Source organism: Thamnophis elegans, chromosome 9 (assembly GCF_009769535.1).
Source record: "Thamnophis elegans isolate rThaEle1 chromosome 9, rThaEle1.pri, whole genome shotgun sequence".
NCBI classification, from domain to species: domain Eukaryota; kingdom Metazoa; phylum Chordata; class Lepidosauria; order Squamata; family Colubridae; genus Thamnophis; species Thamnophis elegans.
The window spans coordinates 52,876,288-52,895,841 of NC_045549.1; the positions used below are offsets into that span (position 1 = coordinate 52,876,288).

At 35.8% G+C, this 19,554-nt stretch overlaps 1 protein-coding gene across 5 annotated transcripts in view; it reads right to left on the reverse strand.

Moving 5' to 3' along the window:
* Nucleotides 1–15,309, reverse strand: part of WDR17 (WD repeat domain 17) — a 67,620-nt gene extending 52,311 nt beyond the window's left edge. For 3 of the 5 annotated variants that reach the window (XM_032224283.1, XM_032224286.1, XM_032224287.1), the window contains exons 1-4: nt 15,109–15,309; nt 2,746–2,874; nt 1,710–1,893; nt 491–721 (exon numbers count right to left, since the gene is read on the reverse strand). In XM_032224283.1, the coding sequence (XP_032080174.1) occupies nt 491–721; nt 1,710–1,893; nt 2,746–2,868 (538 nt within the window). In that variant the 5' untranslated portion in view covers nt 2,869–2,874; nt 15,109–15,309. The other 2 variants (XM_032224285.1, XM_032224284.1) reach the window with 2 other exon arrangements.
* Nucleotides 15,310–19,554: the final 4,245 nt, after the last annotated feature.

The window sequence follows — 19,554 nt, forward strand, 5'->3', positions numbered from 1 at the left end:
CCTTCAATCTTTTCCAACATTGGGGTCTTTTCCAATGAGCCCTTTCTTCTCATAGGTGGCCAAAGTATTTGAGCTTCAGCTTCACCTTCCACAGGACAGTTGGGATTGATTTCCTTTAGGATTAACTAATTCAATCTCTTTGCAGTCTAAAGGACTCTCAAGAATCTTCTCCAACACCACACATCATCATCACTGTCACTATCAATAGCCAATTAATTAATTTGTATTTGTACATTTTATTTGTATATATTTTGTGTTGACAGTAAGCATATATGGTACTTGCATTCTATATTTTGTGAAATCTATTGAAATATGGTGACTTCTTAATCTGAATCTGAAATGACTGTAAGGATGCATGGCATTGGGATTTTGAGTGAAGGGAATAAAATTTGAAAAAAGGAAACCATTTAATACATTATCTCATAATAACAGTTTTCTTTGTTTTAATCAGAAGATGCATTGACTCTTGTCTTGGCATAAATTTTCTTACCTGGCTGAAACAGAGAAAGACTTCCATCAGTATGACCAAACACTACCTTTCCTTTTTTCTTTGGATGCCATCTAAACAGACAAATATCTGACATAAAACTATGAGCTTCGTTATGTACCGTTACACCACTCTCTGCCCCTGAAAATGTCCAAATATACAATGGACCTCTATGGGAGGCAAATGCAACAGCATCACGTATGTTCCAGCACCAACTAAGAGATGCAGGAATATCTGAAATATAAAAAGATACTCAATAAATATACTTCCAAATCTCCACTGAATTTAACTAAAAATCCAATTTAATGTACTTCTTTTCCAAAATCAAGCACCCTCTTTTTCACACAGCTAAAGAGTAACTTCTCTTAGAGAATTAAAGATAACAGTCTTTTAAATATGTCAAAACATGCCAGCTTTATTAAATAAAACACAAAGAAAATTAGGTCTATGATTTTAAATAAATGCCAGTTCACAATTATTTCTGCTTTGCTATAAATTCTGAGATGTAGTTTAACTTGAGATTTCCAAGATTTATGTTTTGAAGATATTTACATTTTGAAAAGATTAAAAAAAAGATGTTTTCATTACTTAAACTTTAAATAACAATTCTATAGGAGTTGGATGCAAAACAGATACTATAAATAGACTGGCAAAGGAAAGATCTATACTTTACTGCCAAATCATATCATAAGAAAATACATGAAAAAGTTCAGAATCAGGAATCAATTATAGTTGAATATTTCTAGAGCAGAGTAATAAAATAAAACATTATATTGTACCATATAATGGAAAACATAGTTTTATTTGGCATTATCCTAGCAAAAATGAACATAACTATTTGTCAGCACAGGGGAAAAAAGAGGGACTCTTGTTTTTTATCATACAATAATAATACTATATTAGCAGGGCAGTGATAGGTTCTTGAATATATTATTTTGAATGGAAGTTGCATGCAAAAGATGCAGTCTGTTTATGGAATGTCTTTTTTACGTATGCAGACTGATCAAGCCTAGCTTTTGCTAAGAGATAAATTACTTGACTTCTAAACTGCCATCTGTACCTCCTGCTCAGTGACCTACTGGGGGAAAAACAGTCAAGCTCTCTCATTCCTTTTTTGATTTTCTTTTGCTGAATCAAATTTCTTTCAATCAGAAGAGTTAACCTTGCATTAAAACCATAGTGTATTGTACAAGACTGCTTTTGCTGCAAATAAATATTATACCTTTTGTATTGTGTAATTTTGCAGCAATTTTTTGTTCAGTTACATTCCAAATTATTACTAGGTTTTCAGCACTTGCACTTGCAAACAGATCCTGGTTATGGGGACACCAAGAAATAGCTGTGATGGTCTTCTTGTGTTCAGACATAATTGCCCATAACTTGAATTCATTATATTGATGATCCAACTAAAATAAAAAAAAAATAAAAAAAGAATGATTAAATACTTTTAAATAAAATATTTATCTTGCTATATTAAAATTAAATATCATAGTATCTATTTTGCTGGGAAAATATTCCTTTCTCTATTTTCTCGGCACTTTCTGGAATATCTGTTCAGAGACTCAAAGTGTGGTCCTGAGCAGGGTTGGGCTTCAAACATTGCAGCAATGAGTTCGCTGTGCCACTGCTGGGTGGGCGTAGCCATGGTAGGCATGGCCTTGTCGGCCTCCTGCACCACCGAGTGGGGGTGTTTTTCGCCCTCTCCAGGCTGTTTCCCCCGGGCTCCAGAGGCTAGAAACAGGCACATTTCTAGACTTTTGGAACCACTGGTGGACCTATTCCCCCCTACCTGGTGCATGGATACTCTTCGGAAGAGTGAGGCGGGATGGGAAGAGAGGGGTGGTTTTGGCCAGCCAGGGGTGGCATTTGGGGATTTGCTGAACTGGGCAGAATCCTAGCTAGAGGATCGCCCAAACCCGTGTGAACCCCCAGCAGCCCACCCTTGGTCCTGAGCCATATAGATTACAGACATAGAAAGGAATAGCTCCCTTTTAGTTCACCTATTTTAGGTTTCACATTCATTCTTCAGAACCAGTCATATGGTTCAGGAGAGCTTACTAAAATATGATGCATTTTAAATTGGTATTGTTTATTATTATATTTTCTACAGAAATAATATGAATTGAAAAAATAAGCAAGGATATTTGATAATTTTTAAAAAGTTATTTTTTAAAAATATAAAATTATAAAAGTGTAATAAATATTCATATACCAGCAAGAAAAGAAAAGAAAAAAAGAAAATCTAAAATACTTCTCACCTGATATATATAAATAGCCAGGGTTGCACAATAGGCAAATCTATCCCCACTAGCAGCACATACATCTTTATTCCATGGTTGACAGCCAGCTGCTAATAGACCCACTTGTTTAACCTGTGCCATTTTTGCCTAAAAAATAAAAAGAGAAATCTAATAAACAAGTCTGGAGTAAATCCCACTGAAAATTGTAAAACTTACATTTGGAAAGCATTAAACAAGGATTTTCAGGAAATGACTCCAAGACAAATACTTCAGTTACTCTTTTTCTATAAATCAGATTTAAAATCTAAGAAAATTATATTCATAGACAATATCATATCATGTTCATAATTATCAAGCCTTTGAGTGAATATAGAAATGGCAAATTAAAGACTAACTTTTGAATACAACAGGGATAATCACTGTACAAATGCATTCCACCAATAGCTGCTCATACAAAAGGTACATCTTTGCTTTGACACACATGATATTTTTAAAAATCATTTCATTGAGGTTTTTTTATTATATTTAAACTGAAAAAATGAATGTCCTATCAATTTCTATCAATCCTTATATATGCATGCAAGAACACTGTTTATTAAAATACTGGAGAACTCAATGCTAATCATAAGCAAAGGTAATTACCCCTTTCATAGGAAAATTTTAGCAGCTGCTAAGCAAGAACAGAATATACATCCATATGAACTCTTATATACTACTTATCTGTATTGAGTTCATTTTATCCATTATTAGATTTGGTCACCTAACATGAAATAAAAATATAAAGGCCGCTTTGGCTTGAAGTTCACAGAAATTTCAAGTAAAGAATGCATGTACAATCAACAAATCCTTAATTTAGTGTGGTACCATAGAAAGAACCTTAGAGGTAGTGCATTATGGTCCCCAACTGTGAGCAGACAAGATAAATATTTTGTGTCATCAGAATTGCATATATTAATAAGAAAGTATTTTGCTATACTCATAACACATAAAGACAAAACTGATAGGACATTTTTATACCAAGAAAATAAAAATGAAAAGGGGGAGGGGGGAGAGAAAAATATAGGCAGCATTAGTAGTAGTAGTATGTTAAGTTGTCAAATAAAGAAAAGTAATAAAACTGCAAGTTATTTCAAATTTCTTATGTAGATATTATATTTTTATAAAATGAATTGGAATGATGAAATTTTATTGCTAATTGACTAAATTACTCCTACAATCATAGAGTTGTTTTATGTAAGCCATTTAAGGATTTCCACTTCCTTTCTAAAACTCTGCAGATTCCAGCTATGCTATCACAGTTTGACTATAAAATAAAAGAACCTTACTTGTTGAAGATATTGATTCTAGCATAAATTGTAATAATGCTGACATTAAAGAAGGTGCTAAAGAAAAGTGCACGTCTTGTGAAGGCAAGCAATATCAATAGCCTGGTAATTTACTGGTTCCCTGACATACCTTTTCGATAAGCATGTGTGCTTTTATAAAATGACAATTTTTACTTTATTTACAAAATACACTAACTTCATATACCACCATTGCATTAGCATTAGTAAGAATGCCTGCTGTGCCTCAAAGGGAAAGAATACAATCTTATATTAAGTGTTGATTTGCTGTTATAAGCTGTTGTTAGTTCATTAAGAGTACTACTCTGGTTATTTTTAATGTGAATAATCTTCAAAATATAGTTATTTCTGCACAGCGTATACTATTTTTTTTGTGTGTGTGTGTGTGTAGATATATATGATGTGTGTGTAGCTTGTTAAACGTAGCCAACTTATTAAACTTAAAATAACCACAATGAAGAAAATATCTTAAAACTACAGTATAACACACTTGATCCAAAGGATTAAAACAAAAGGAACTTAAACAGAACTATAGTAAAGTTCTCATCTTCCAAGCTGGAAATTGAAATTAAATTGACAGTGCTGCATCCTAACAAAGAATCAGTGCTTCAGTCTAAAAAGTCAAGCACTGTGAGACTTCTTTATATTCCTTCCCTAAGGACACATTAACAAATTACCCAGTTAGTAGATACACCATCCTCTTATTTTGGTTGTGATGTGATATGGAAAGGGATCCTATTTTCCCCTCTTTCTTCCATAATGAAAGTCCAATTCACCATGCTAAGTCTTTCCATTTTCCTTTTATCTACTAGGTTAGTGATGGCGAATCTTTTTCTTATGGTGTGCCAAAATTGTGCACGTGCACGCTATCGCATGCACATGCATACCCACACCAATTCAATCTCCCCGCCCACCTGCATATGCATGTGTGACAATCCCCCCATGTGCGCATGCATGCACGACCCCACCCGAGGCTCCTGAGGCTTTCCTGAAGCCTGGGGAGGGCGAAAACGGTCTCCTTTGGCGCTCTGGAAGTGGAAATGGAGGATTTTCTGGTTGGCCCATTGCAGCTGTTTTTTGCCCTCCCCAAGCTTCAGGAAAGCCTCCAGAGGCTGGGAAGGGTGAAAAACGGCCCCAAGGGGCCAACCGGAAGTTCGGAACCAATCCATTTCTGGCTTCCGGAGGACCTCCAGGGGAGTGAGGAAGGCAGTTTTCGCCCTCCCCAGGCTTCAGGAAAGCCTCCAGAGGCTGGGGAGGGTGAAAAACAGGCCCAACAAGCCAACCGGAAGTTTGGGAACGAACTTCCGGTTGGCCCATTGAGCCTATTTTTTGCCTTTCCCAGTCTTTGGAGGCTTTCCTGAAGCCTGGGGAGGGAGAAAATGGCCTCCCCTGGCCCTCTGGAAGGCCACAAATCCACTGGTTGGTGTGCACATGTGCACCGGAGCTGATGGCTAGTGTTCCAGCAAATATGGCTCCCCATGCCACCTGTGGCACGCGTGCCATAGGTTCACCATCATGATATTAGGTGTTCCAAGACAAAAGAATGCAAAATTCATTTACTACCCTAAATAGGAAATAATATGATGGCATTATCTGAATTAAGCAATAACAGCAGAACAATAAAATACGGGCTTTATAAAATAGGCCATTGGAAAGAAGATCAATATTTAACTTATTATGTGAATATTTGTTAGTGGCAACCACCATAGAGAAAGCTTGTTCCAGACTCAAATTATTCATCTTCCAATAAAGAAAGCATGATTTTTCCCCTAGTTCATAATAGACAACAGACACATTGTTTCTCTTGGGAAAAATGTTCTGAAAATTATATGGGATCCAAGCCATTTAAACTATATGGGAGAGATGTTCTTAAAATTAATCAGGATCCAAGCATTTAAATTCTATAATTTTTTTATTATTAATAATAATCTTGAATTTTACCTCCAAACAACAAAATTTTATTTTAATGTAGTGTAAATAAAACTTACACAAACTCATACCTGGCAAATATTGAATCTCCATGGACCTATGCAAGGGTCCTTTTCAGCTGAGCATTCAATATCATTATTCCAGATATTCTTCTAACTAAACTAATTCAGCTAGTCATGCCTGACCACACTTGTAAGTGGATGATAAGCTTTCTAGCAGAGAGGAAGAAGCAAGTTGAAAAATCATACCAGATACCTGTACAATTAACACTCTGCTGTGTGCTCTTGCCACTTCTCTTCTCTCTCTATACCAAGGACTGCATCTAAAGGGATCCTTCTGTTAAAGTACTGAAGTTTGCAGATGATACAACACCCATTGGTCTCATTCAAGACAATGTTGAATCTGCACACAGATAGGAAGTTGAACAGTTAGCCTCGTGGTGCGTCCAGAACAATCTTGAACTGAACACACTCAAAACTGTATTCTACCACCTCTTGCAATACTAGACAACACAGTATCAACAGTAGAGATCTTCAAATTTCTAGGTTCTATATAATTTCTCAAGACTTAAAAGGGACACCTAACATCAAAATGTCATCAAAAAGCAGAACAAAGAATGTTCTTCCTTCACCAACTCAGCTGCTGATACAGTTCTACAAAGAAATTATTGAATCTGTCATTTGCATCTCTCTATAACTGTCTGATTTGGCACTGTAACCAAACAAGACATAGACTTCAACGGGTAGTTAGAACTGCATAAAAAAACATTGTTACCAGCCTGCCTTCCATTGAGGACCTGTATACTCAATGAGTCAGAAAGAAGGCTGAAAATATCTACAGATCCATCACATCCCGGACATAAACTTTCAACTTCTTCCCTCAAGATCATGCTATAGGCCCATGACGGTGAACCTAAGGCATGCATGCTATAGGTGGCATGCAGGGTCCTCTCTGCGAGCCTGAGAGCCATCACCTCAGCTCAACTCCACTGCACATGTGTGTGTGCCTCCCACCAGCCAGCTGGTTTTTAGGTCTCTGCTGTGCATGCACGGGACACATGTGGGAGTTGCGTGCGCATGCGTGGGAGATGCACGTGCATGTGCGGGTGGCTGGGATTGCGTGCACATGTGTGGGGGCAGGGTGCATGCAGGGGGGTGTCGCAGGGCACATGGGGTGTGCTGCATTGCATTATGGGTGTGCGCACACACACGCTTTTGGCACATGACGACAAAAAGGTTAGCCATCACTGCTATAGGGATTGTACTCCAAAACAACTAGACAAAAAACAGTTTTTCCCCCATACCATCACTCAGCTAAGCAATTAATTGCCACAACACTGTCAAACTACCTAGTTTGCATTACTATTATCCTTCTCATCTTTCCTATTACCTATTTCCTCATCTTCTTATGATTATAACTTTGTTGCTTGTATCTTACAATTTATATTAATTGTTTTATTTAGTATCCTAGTATGATTTATGTTGGTTGTTTATTCAGTATCCTATGACTGTCACTGAGTGTTATATTTTATCATTATGATCATGATTTATCAATTGCTTGTATGTACACTGAGAGCTTAAGCACTGGAGACACATTCCTTGTGTGTCCAATAACACTTGACTAATGAAGAATTCTAACTCTAATTTTAATACTGCTGAGTTTTAGAAAAAGGATGAACAGAATGCCCATTTTATACCTTTCTAAATCTATAAATTTGTTTCAGACTTAAAAGTTGGTATTGAAGCAGTAAAGGATAGAAACTGATGACCAGACAATGTGAGAAATTAGAGACAGTTGTAGAAAGGTACAATGCATATGTCAGCCAATCCCTGTTAACTCTGTGAATGCATGTCTACATCATTTGATAACTACTGTTATATACATAGCTTAATAGCTATTCTTTATTTTGGTTCGTACAATTATTCCTTCTGCCCAGAAAGGGACAGTTGGGATGGGTGTGTGTGTATAATGGGCTGTGAGAATAACCTTGGGAATCAGGATAAAGACCACAGCCTAGACAATTGTCTGAAAAGAGATGACTCAGGAATGGGAATGGAGAAAGTGTCAAAGAAAGGACCCTTCCTAGTTCTTTGGAAAATAAAGGCAAAGGAGAAGAGAAGTTCTTTCAGACTTTCAAGATTCAGTTACTGTAACCTTAAAATAAAGGTACTCATAGTTTGTGCATCTTGTCTGGATTACCTCAAAGGGAAAACATGTGAGCAAAGGAGAGTGAAAAACAAAAATGGATCTAAGAATCTGTAGCCAATTAATAGCACATAATTTTTTTTACATTTAGGAACTAAATATAGGGCATGTCAAAAATATTATACAGACATTTCTGCATGCTCTCACAAAATAGTTCATCATCTGAGTAAAAATGACATGTTTAACGTAAGAGCATCAAAAGACAAACAACATTAAAAAGCTTCCCCCCTGCCCGGAGACCAGTCTATCAGGGCAACCTGGTCTACCCAAATATGGGATGGAGGATACTGCTTCCATTTTCGCCTTTCCCAGAAGGGTATGACTAGCTGATGAGAGTTAAATAGCTTGAAATAGATCTATACTAGTCTCCCTTATTTCTTTGTCTGTAAATATAAATTCAACATTAAAAAGCTTTGTAGTATTATAAAGAAAGTTTGGGCATCCATTCCTTAGTGAGTAATGTCCATTTATGTTCACAGCACATAGAAGCAGATGAATATATTACATTGTTTATAATGAGAAGAAAATCTGAATATTTTCTGCCTGTTCATATCTCCATCTGATTAATTCAGTTGCTCAGATGGTGAACTGAAGTCAAATAATGATACCACCTTGTTGAAGTTAACTAACCCTTTCATCACTATTTCAATCAAAGATAGCAGGAGTATCTCGATAAAGCTTCCATAAGCTCTGCAAAGAAAAGATGCTAGGAAGAGAATTAATGAAAACATTAATGAGTAGAAGGTAAGCATTTTTCCCTGAAATCAATTATTTACTAAATTGTTCCCTAGTACTTCTGCTTTTATTTTGTTCAACATACATACACAGGTATGAGGTAGGTTACTAACAGAAGAGGCTTCAGACACACCTTTCAACAATGTGTGCAGTATTATATGCAACTCACGATCACACATGCTCCAGTGCACCAAAATGCAAATTTCTCTTTAGTATCTGAAAACATTTACCATATTTTAAACTCATAAAAATTATAATATCACTTAATATAATAAAATGAAAGTGTACATTATCTTTTAAATGTTTTCCTTTGTACAAAGATTGCCATAGCAACACTATTTCTTATAGTAAAATACTGTTAAAGAATACAGCAGCCTTCAGAATACTATCAGTAAAATTCTGTAAACAAGCTTAATATCCATTAAGCTGTAAACTGTTCTTATTTACTTCTTAGCTATTATGGATCATTTCATCGATCTAAATAAAACAGGCATTTTAAAAATATACAATATTCTTAAGGATATATAACCACAGAAAATACAACCATTTCTTAACTATTTCCCGAGGTTTGTACTCTACTGCAATGAAAAACAAAACAAAACAATGATCTGGTTTTAGTTCTCAAATATTTCTGATCCAATCACGGGACTGCATTGCAAAATGCAGATTGTGCCCAGAACACACAATAGAACAAAAAAAGCTGCAGTGAGACCAAAGGCAAAGCAATTGAAAAAAATAAAAGAGAAGAAAACACCTTACTCTTTGTTGTTCTTCATACCAATCTTCTTCATCAAACCAATGTGAAATACAAGTCATCCAAGCCATAGTAAAAATAAAGATGTTGACTAGGTTACCAAGCACTTCAATAATGCTAATGCAACATGGTTTCTGTGTGAAAATTCACTGACACTACACAGAAATAACTCCTCTGTTCTGTGAAATCAACTGCTTTATAACAAGCCTCAAGCTTGTAAGAAATATAAATAATATAAATATCAAGATATTGCATTTAAACTAGAATATGAGAACTAAATTATAAATAACAATACAGTACTTCTTTTATATGGTATAAAACGCCGCCCATGTTTGTCCTTTTGAGCCCAATGGATCTACTTCCAAGTAAGCGTGAGTATACACTCCAGCCAAGTCCCAATGAACTCGGCTGGCCAGCTTTAAAATTGGACAATACTGTGGCTTCAAGAGCAGCACTTCTTTTATCTCATGCAGTGTCTACTATATTGACAACAGTAAACTAAAATCTTATTTAGTTGAAATATGGATACAATTACTGCCATAGTACTCAGAAACCCAAATAACATATGAAATAGACTGTCCATAAAAATTACTAAAATTATAGCTAGGAAATATACTATTGATGCTGTAGAACTCTAATTTTCCACTTAAATTGGTTTCTGAAATTATTTTTTCCATTAGGCTTGCAAAATTAGAACTGCAAAAAATAAGAATGTTTTTCCCAAGGGCTCAATTTCTTGTAGATACAATAAGCTTTAAAACTAAAGCTATTTTCTATTTTCGCCCCTCCCGAATGCCGAGTGAATGTTGAGTTTTACTGTTTAATTTATTTTTGTTCACATCTTTTTTTGTATTGTCCTACACTCCCTTTCCCCTTTGATTGTAAGCCGCCCTGAGTCCCCTCAGGGAAAAGGGCGGCCTATAAATGTGCAATAAATAAATAAATAAATAAATAAAATAAATAAATAAGAGGTTACCTAGAACACAGCAGAAATGTTTAGCTCATTACATGAAACCTTACCACAGTATCAGGCTTTGTGAAGTTTCTTTTTGAAAATTTAACCCATTATAAGAAGCTGGCTCCAGTTTCCTATTACAGATATGAAAAATTCTTTCCTGGTTGAAAGAGAATTGGTAGAAGAAAGCAAACTACAGATATGAAGGATTTAGGAAATAGATTCGAGAGTAGAAATGATAAACTCTGTTACATCTCCTGATTTGCATAATTTTAAAATATAGAAGTGGTTCTTTCCATGTTCAAATCTAGTATGCACTTCTATTTCACACTCACTTAATCTAATTGCTGTAGACTAGACCAGAAAAATGGAACAGTGAATGTGGTGTAGCATAAATTTCCTTGCATTATAGAAAAGACATTAAGGTAGTCAGAAAAAGGAGCAGGAAGTCCCCAGGTTAAGAATATTCAACTTCAAGAGAACCCAGGGTATAAATGGGTCTGCCTGTTACAAAATGACAACTGACCTATTATAAATCACAAAATGGTGGATGAATGGCCAGCAAAATGATCCAACTCAAAATGGTATACAATGTTCTTTTTCCTTGATCCAATGAACCATTGAAACCACCTAATGTTTTCTTGAGTATTGCAAAGTAGTGTATATTTTTAATATAGTCTACTGTTTTCAGCAGTTCATAAAAGCATTGCCACAGCTTCTGCTTTTTGTCAGATCAAGGAAGGAGAATACAATCTGTCATTTTGGGTTTGATCACTTTGTCTTCAGAATGGTGACAGATTGGATTACAATGGGTTTCTCCTTGAATTGGGCTATCCTTAGTGGAAGTCTGCTTCCCCTCTAACTCAGTTTTAAGGGTTAACACTTGAAGTTCTAAGTTTAAACTTCACCAAAAAAAAACACCTTTGTAAATAAGTTTGTTCTTGTTCATTCCTGATACACAGTGATTTGTTCCAACTTAAATACCAATTTGGGTTAAAAACATTGCTAAGGAATGACACATTGAAAAGTTTCAAAGCGTTGAAAAACACTAGACCTCTAACTTTTGAACTTTCCTGAAATTACTTGCTAAAAAAACTCTTAGGATCTGAGCATAAACAACTGAACTTGTAAGCAAATTATACATGTATTGATATTTTAAGTATATAATATTCTATCACAATTTCTGTTTAGTTTGCTCTAAATCACGGATGCAAAATGTGTCATGTGATGTATTGCAATAATTTTTGCCTTTGACGAACCAGGGTGGGCATGGCCTGCGCATGAAGCATCCAGCCCAAGAGGCACCAGTTTGACACCCTTGCTCTACATAGCTTCTTACATCTTTTTAAAGAATCACTACCATAGTCTGAGCAAATTTAAATTGTTTCCCATATTCAAAATCCCAAGACAAATGAATGGGAAAATTTATTATTTGTTCGTAGTATATAGTTTAGCTTCCGAATATAACTAATTGTTTCCAAGTAAGACACACATAACAAATCTAATCCACTATTAATGCTAGCTGCTTACTTCTTTAAGTAGTATCAATATAGTGATAGAATCTGAGAACATTTAACTCAGAATCCCATGTTTTGTATCTCTGCCCTACATGACCAGAGATCCCAATGATACCAATAGGTAAGATGAAAAGAAAGCAATTTCCCAGCTCAAACTTGCCCATATCATAACTGATTTTTTCTCCTAAATCATATATACATATATGTATACGTATACCTACCTACCTACCTACCTACCTACCTACCTACCTACCTACCTACCTACCTACCTACATACATATATATATATATATATATATATATATATATATATATATATCTTCAAATTACAAGCATTTTATATTGTATAGATTATGCCTTTTTAAAACTGAAGTTCAATATTTCCGCAGATAGGCTGTAGAAAGTTATCTTAGAACTTAATCGTCTATAATCAGCTTTTGAACATATAGAGCAAGCAGCTAATACCATCATAACAGTTTTAGCAGCCTATACATGAAAGTTAAAGACTATTAGCTCTATATAAAACTAACAAATGATATATCCCTGTGATTTATTTCCAATTAAGGTAAAGCTAAAGGATTCCTTCACACATATGTGATAGTGGTTCCCGACTCTAGACTAATCTTTCCAATTAGTGTTCCTCAAATTTGTTGAATTAAATCTTAGGAATTCACAAGTTTGAACTTTCAATGGAATAAAATTTCCAAATAATATTTTCAGTCATGTAATTTTTCTAATTCAGAATGTTTACATTACTTCAGGACTTGTTACAGTGCAGAACCTTTTGCAAATTAATATTAAGAGAAGGAAACGTAAACAAATCCAAAAATGAAAAAGAACACATGCTTCAAAAGCCACAATAAAGCATCCCTATTCCTATCAGAATGTACTTTGCTTGAATGAAACTAAGGTTGTAATGAAAAACAAATAAGTATGATTGGGATGTGATTTTGGATAGCTAACTGACAAAATTGGCTAGTACATTTTGTGTAAATGTTGCTTATATGCCATGTTTTCTGCTCTGGAGGATTTTTTCTTATGAGGCAGAATTTAGCCTAATTTAGGATAGTTTTTCCTCCATCAAGTAGTTATATTTTGTAAGACTGGAATCAGGCTAATATTATTTAGCAGGAAGATTAGCATTCAGAAATAAGAACTACAATTTTGGCACATTTGTTATATAGGGCACTACTATGTAGTTAAGACATAAGTCTACAGCAGTACCTAAAATACTTATCAGGCACTTAATAAACTTTAAAGGATAGAATATTCTAGATATATGTATATGATTTATGTATATGCTATATATTCTAGAATATTCTAGATATTCTGATCACCAAAATGCCAAAACACAAACTGTCCTTTCATATCTGAGTTGTAATATTTCATACAAATTCTCCAGTAATCAAGTTTGCAATTTGATCTTTTGATGTATATTTTATTCCTTGCCTCCCTTTCTGCCTGCAGATGCCTATCACACCAGAAAAGAAGCCACCAAAATCTTACCCAAGCAACTGCAAAATGGCACTCTGTAGTTTTTGACATACACAATAAAAATTAATACAATTATCTTAAATCATCATACAATATATACTAGTTCCAAATTGTTTAGCTCTTACACATCATAAGCAAAACAACCTGGTTCAGTAGACAACTAGTAGCTAATGCCACTTTCTAAACTATCCTCAGCTTTCAATTGAAATGCAGCTAGACACTTTTGTCAATTAAAAAAATAACTTGATACTTAATTAGCACATTGCCAAAACAAGACTGGTAGAAATCATCAGTAACTCCCAACCGAAAACAGCTTCTTATCCATTATTTTTCTTTTGCAAGAAAAAAATATGTAAGAATTTGAATCTTGATCTCCATGCAAAAACAGTTTGCATTTAAAACAGAGCAAGTTTCATCACATAGTAATAATAAAAAATGTTCTTTCACATACTGCTTTATAACATGGCATTTTTTACATTTCCTTTAACATATTTTTAAATGTGTCTAATTATAATGTTGAGAAATAGTTTGATATATGGTGTTCAAGGCACCAGGTTACAGAATGCAAATTCTTGTCCTTTCTTCTCCATGAAGCCAGTTGAGAGTCCTTGAATCAGTCATTCTCAGCCCTATTAAGATGATGATGGCAAACAATTTCTAAAAATGTTGCCATGAAAACTTCATGGACTAGCCCGGGTTGTCACCAGGAATCCATATCGACTAAAAGGCACTAACACAAATATACACATTATAATGAGGTATAGTATTAAGACTTTTCCTTTTAGTTGTGGCATCTAAGCAATCGTAGCATCTGTTTAGTGTTACTATTAATGCTATTAATACCCAGGACACAACCTTTTATAGTATTATTTTGTTAGCTACCTTAAGAAGTCACTAGAGTAGTAAGCAGCATACAAGTAATTTTAATGAATCTTAAAGAGGTTATACTGTGAAAAGTATTTTATAAATTAAAACCTAAACCTGACAGACCACCAATACACATTCTACAATTCATTTATGTTGAGATTCCTATTTTCTTGACACAATGCCCTAACAACTTCATGTTCTCTTCAAGTATGCTGAACCTTTGAGCACAACACTTCTCTTCTTACTAATGCAACAAAAATCTTAGATGCATTCTTATTCCTTTTCAAACCTGGCATACTCCAAAACACTAAGGGATGATATACCACCAGACAAAATCCATTGACAGAAATCTTTGCACAAGCACCATTACATGATACATATTTTAATCTCCCTACCCCACTAAAAGTTGTAAACCCTTGTTGATGAAATGCTTTCACTGTACCTTTCCCTGATAGGTATGAGGGAGTTCCTAACTCCAGTATGATTGATAGGAAGGTTTCACCACTCAAGTTGGGTTCCAGACCAGAGGAACCAGCAGAAGGGCAACCAAATACGCTCTCCCTCCCCAGCTTTTCTGGGTACCTCCAATGGCTGCTTGTTTCCGCTTTTCTCCTGCACCTGGGTCTCCCTCTTCTCGCCGTGGCTCTATTTCTACTCCCGGTCTGCTCCCACCTGCCCGAAGGGAGGCATTGGCAGCCACGCCGGGGATCCCGGTTCAACCTGCACGCGAAGAAGAAAAGCGGCCTGCCAAGGACAGGCAGCTGTCGCACAGAACTTATCTCGTTTCCCCGGCAACGCTCTGAGCCCGCCTCTACCTAGCCGCTTGTCGGCTTCTTCTCACCGGGAGGAGGCTGGTGACATCATCTTGATGGACATCAGAGGCGGGGCGTGGGAATAAAGCGCCGAAGTAACGGAAAGGAAGATGGTCTTAAGGGGAGCACGCGTTGTATCGGAGGTTCTGGATTTAATGTTTTGGGCTCCGGGGAACATCAGTTTGCGCGGTTTTAATTGACCTTGCCTTTCTTTTGAAAATCATTGTTGAAAAAAAAAGGTGCACCTGCTTGGAGTTAGTTCTAATAAGAATCCTCCCAATCACGCTTGGTTCCTATGTGAATAGATCGTGACGCTTTAGTGCACGACCCAGATGCGGTTTGTCTGACTGCTTTCTGAGACTGTTTTAGTTTATAGCCCAAACAGCTTTCCAGCTATTTGCTCATCCGAGTAATAACTAGGTCTGATCCTTCTTAATCACAAGAAAAGCCAAGTCGGGTAGATGCTGTGACGGATTAATTCACCCATTGAGCTATGATAGCAATTATTTTCAGTGGTGGATTATATTTTTATAGGACACTAAATCACAAATTAGCCATTCAGACTTTAGCCTGCTAAGATGTGTGGTCAATTTATTGGGTTTCCTAGATGGCCTGGTCCCTGCATTCATGGCCATGGCAGAACTCTATCACAGCCTCTTCTCCCTAAGTGTACCAAAGCTGGTGAGTCTGAGAGTTGTCTCTGTCCTTACCTCTATCCATGTACTGACAGTCAATTAGTGAAAGCTGCCTCATTTCCCAGGTGTCTTGACAATCAGATGGTTTCCCTATATGAAAAAGGATTCTCCAAAAGTCAAGTGATAACAAAAGTAGCGACGCGAGCATTAAATCTCAGAAAATTGACAGATGTGTGGTTACTAACTATGAGTCCCATGTGCACAAGTAATTCATAAAGAAAAATGAACCATGAATAGGAAGTAAAATAATGAATAATAAAAAATGAGACTAAACTAGACTTTTAATCCTTTAATTCTCTCAGAGTTCTATTTAAATATATTTTCATTAACAAATTCTGTTAAAGATATAGATAGACAAAGGGGTTATTGATTTGGATAATCCCCACCTTTCCTGAATCTTTAGTTATCCACAATTATAAAAAGTTGAGGAAACATTGAGTTAGTGTAATCAGACTGGGATTAGGGAGGACTATGTTCAAATTCCACTTGACTACCAACATCACTAAGCTTCTAAAGATTGGCTGCTAGCCTAATTCACATAACATGTGACTTTAATACAGCTTATCTGCCTTTAGTTTAAAAATTGTGTGAACTCAGCATGGAGTTAGTAGAACATGATTTATAGGTGGTTGTTTTGAACAAATCCAGCCAACTAGATTGTTTAACAAAGTATAGTTAAACATCTTATAGTTTTATCGGTTGAGGGAACTAAATGATTATATCTCAACCTAGTTGTTGTTGAGAGTATTAATGGATAGGCAGAATCTTGATATATATTATGCTGAATTCCTTACAACATGGCTGTCAAACTCACCGCCCATGGACCAGATATGTCACACGCTGGCCACACCCACACCCATGCTAGCAAAGGAGGGGTGGGAAGGCATGATATGTCATGTGACGCCGCCATGACGACATGAGTTTGACACCCCTTCCTTACAGGAATCTGGGACACAATTGTCATAAATAAATACCATTCCATATAGCTTATATAAAGGTGCATGTCCCATAATGATTATAGGAAATGTTGTTAGATACTCTTCACTGGTATTGGATTTTGTAGAATAAGTCCAGAGCAGGCATATGCTTGAGCATCCTAAATTGTGAATTTTAATTTAGCACATGTAATAGTCGTTTCGGCTATTTGGCATTATTTCTTGATGAAATGTGTTTATATCTTGAGCCTATCATCTAGGGTGTTGGCTATTCCTGCCAGCTTAGTATCATCCACAAATTTCCCTTCAATTCCCTCATCTAAGTCTTTTATAAAGATGTTGAAGAGTACTGGGCCTATTATATTACCCCTTTTCTTCTTTTCATACCCACACAGCTTTGTTTTCTTTCATCTTGCTTTTTAATTAATGCTATTTGCAATTTATTCCTTTTAGATTCTGATCTGCAATGTTTCATGTGACATAAATGTCATCAGATGGCCTCATACACATTGATCACTGCTACCCATTGTGACTTCCTTCACACGAAGCTTTCACATGCTGCTTTCTAGTAAAACAAAAAAAGTATATATACATTACCAGCCTTACTCCACACTAGCAGTACAGGAAAACAGGGTACAGTATAATTCGGTAATGTCTGGTCCTGGGAGTTTGTGAAGTTTACTTCACAGGCAGATACTTAATGGGCATGAAGTCCTTCCAAGCACACTAGGTGATTCTCAAAGAACCTTGGAAATGAGGCTATATTTTTTTGCCAGAATGTCAAAACTGGCAACTAAAGCCATTTTGCCCCAAGCATTCTCACAAAATTCTATGCAGTCTGGAATCAATAGGCTGCATTGCAATCCAACATTTGTACCTACATCCCAGCAACTTAAAAGTGGATGTGATATCCTGATACACACTCAAAATTTCCTTCAAAGTTTATTTGCTTTTGCTTGCTATCTTGTGCTTTAAAAAAAATGAAATGAAATGAAAAATGAAATCCTATCACCAAATGCTTGGAGTGCAATAGTGTATATAGTATATATTCACAGTGGTTTGTACACTGGGGCAAAGTTTAAAGATGAAATAGCAAGGAATATAAAAAGAGTAGCCTATGATGGGACTTAAATATGTAAAAAATTAGCAGTTTCATAGCTTATGTGATATGTCAGTGGAAAGCCAAAAAATAGGCAATGTGTAATATAATCCTATATTTTCTGTAACGATGCAATAAGATGAGTCTTTGCTTTTCCTGCAATAGAGTGCATTTTGTTGACAGTCCTCTCGAGTGGAAGTAGTAGGAGTGAATTATTTGTTTGTTTATTACTGCAGGATCCATGGCAGCTTGGAATATGGCAACAATTTCTGTTCTTTGTTTTCAGTGTTTGGAACATAGAATACCCAGACTAACACTGCCCCCACTTCCAGAAAATAGGAGGAGATGGTCGGATGTAGGAGTGGGTTCTAGCTGCCGCTACTGTTGGTTTGCTCAGGGATGCGCTGTGCACGTGCACACACTTTTCACAGTGCAACAAAAATTGCTCTGCGCATGTTCAGAAGACAAAAACAAGTTGGTGGCACCAATGGTGCTGCCGAGAGAACCAGTTCGGGATATGTGGCAGGCCTGGGTCGCTGCCAGTTCCAGTTCCCTAGGCTGCCAAATTACTACCGGTTACAAGTTATGAACCCACCTTTGGTTGGATTGGTGTAGAAGGAAAGACTAAAGGATATATATACGTACGTACGTATATTCAATTTGGCCAATAACTAATTGCTGACCCTGAAAAATCTGTAGTAACTTTGTATAATGTTCAATGACTTAATATTATAAATCTAACTCTTTTATGAATTTTCATGTTATTCTCCATCACTTGATCAGCAGAGGTCGCCTGTTCTCTTTTCCTACAGTTAAGGGATATTTTGAATGGATTTATAACACACTATTAGACGTAAGTGAGCCAAAACTGTGTTTATATAAAAGTAATCGAAATGGAATATTCAGATATGAAAAATATTTCAATAGATGTACATATTCAAAAGCATAATGTATTGAAAATAACTTCATTGAGATTGATCTACAAAGAAAACTACAGTATGTCTTTAGTAGGTATCTAACAGGAAATTAACAGCAGAATTTTTACAGAGTAAAACTGAAAGCACTAGGGAAGAATTGCCAATGTTTTAATTATAGCAGGATATGGTAAACAGCGAATTGAAAGCTATACAATGAAATGCACCACATACCCATCAGGGAGAAAGAAAGAGAGTTTATTATACAACTACACATATACTCTATTCATTATAAAGTGAATCATAAAATCAATGATACTTCATAAGAAAGAGAATTTTTATGAAGTTAATCCACGAGAAAGAAGCAAAATCACTATGTAGAAATATAGAATATTTTGCTATGTATAATAATGTATTCAACTTTATTAAATCATAAATTATTTATTAAATAATCTGTCTGAAAAGCACTCTAATGCTGGGAAAAGTGGAAGAAAGAGAAGAGGATGACAAGCAATAGCAAGGCAGATGGACTCAGTTACTGTGGCAATGATGGCACTGTTGGGAGATGTGAAA